The sequence below is a fragment of the Oxyura jamaicensis genome, chromosome 1 (assembly GCF_011077185.1).
Source record: "Oxyura jamaicensis isolate SHBP4307 breed ruddy duck chromosome 1, BPBGC_Ojam_1.0, whole genome shotgun sequence".
NCBI lineage: Eukaryota > Metazoa > Chordata > Aves > Anseriformes > Anatidae > Oxyura > Oxyura jamaicensis.
Genome location: NC_048893.1, coordinates 35,099,211 through 35,100,105, shown reverse-complemented (window position 1 = coordinate 35,100,105; position 895 = coordinate 35,099,211). Strand labels below are relative to the sequence as shown.

Sequence of the window (895 nt, the reverse complement as noted above, 5' to 3'; positions counted from 1 at the left end):
TCCCCTCCCCTCCCCTCCCTTCCCAAGGCGGCTCCCTGCCCGCCCGCGGCACCGACAAAATGGCGGCCGCCAGCGCAGGCCCGCGAGGGGGGTGCGGTTCGGCCCTGCTCTCCCCTCAGCCCCCGGCGCTGCCCGGGCTTCCCCGGCCGGGGGTGGCGGTCACTGCCAGGCCTCGTCGGAGCGAGGCCGTGCCGCGGCCGTGCCGCTGGTGCCGGGCAGGCCCGCGGTGGGCGGCTCGGAGCGGCTGCGGCGGGCGGCCGCCGCTCTCACCTCGCGAGCCGCGGCGGTCCCTGTGCGGCGGGCGGCCGGCGGGCGGGCGGTGGGGCCGGAGGAAGACAGTGTAGGCTGCGTAGAGGGAGAAGAGGCCGTAGGCGAGGAGCAAGGCGGAGCACAGCCGCTTGCGAGCGCCCCGCATCCCGCCCGGCGCGGGCGGAGAGCCCGGCGGGAGGGGCCGCGGCCGAGGCTCAGGGCCGCCCGCTGCGGGGCACCGGGCTGCGTCCCCTGGCGAGGAGGGTTAGAGGCGCCCCCCGCCATCGGGCTCAGCAGGCAGCCCTGAGGTGTCCCGGTACCATCTTCTCGCCCCCTTCCTCACGAGGAGAGGCCGGGCCATGGCCATGTCCTGCGGGCTGCTGCTGCTGCCCCAGAGGCGAGGCGCAGCAGCAGCTGCGGTGTGCTCTCCTCCTCCCCACGAGGGCTTCAGGAGGCAAAAATGAGAAAGGAAGGATTTTTTGACTGAGCGTCAGTCCTCTAAAGCTAGATGCTACAATATCTTTAAAGCCTCTACCAGACTATTTTCTAACACCATGATCCTAACGATTGCTGAAGCACAGTGCCTTTCACCTACTTCTACAGCATGGGTTATAATGCAACATATAACCTTGCAGCCTGTTTCGGA

The 895-nt window shown here is 69.6% G+C and overlaps 1 protein-coding gene across 1 annotated transcript in view; it reads right to left on the bottom strand.

Moving 5' to 3' along the window:
* Positions 1-470, bottom strand: part of RXYLT1 (ribitol xylosyltransferase 1) — a 10,631-nt gene extending 10,161 nt beyond the window's left edge. The window contains exon 1 of the mRNA XM_035341567.1: positions 271-470. Within this exon, the coding sequence (XP_035197458.1) occupies positions 271-415 (145 nt within the window). The 5' untranslated portion in view covers positions 416-470. The remainder of the gene's footprint in view (positions 1-270) is intronic.
* Between the last annotated feature and the right edge of the window lie 425 nt (positions 471-895).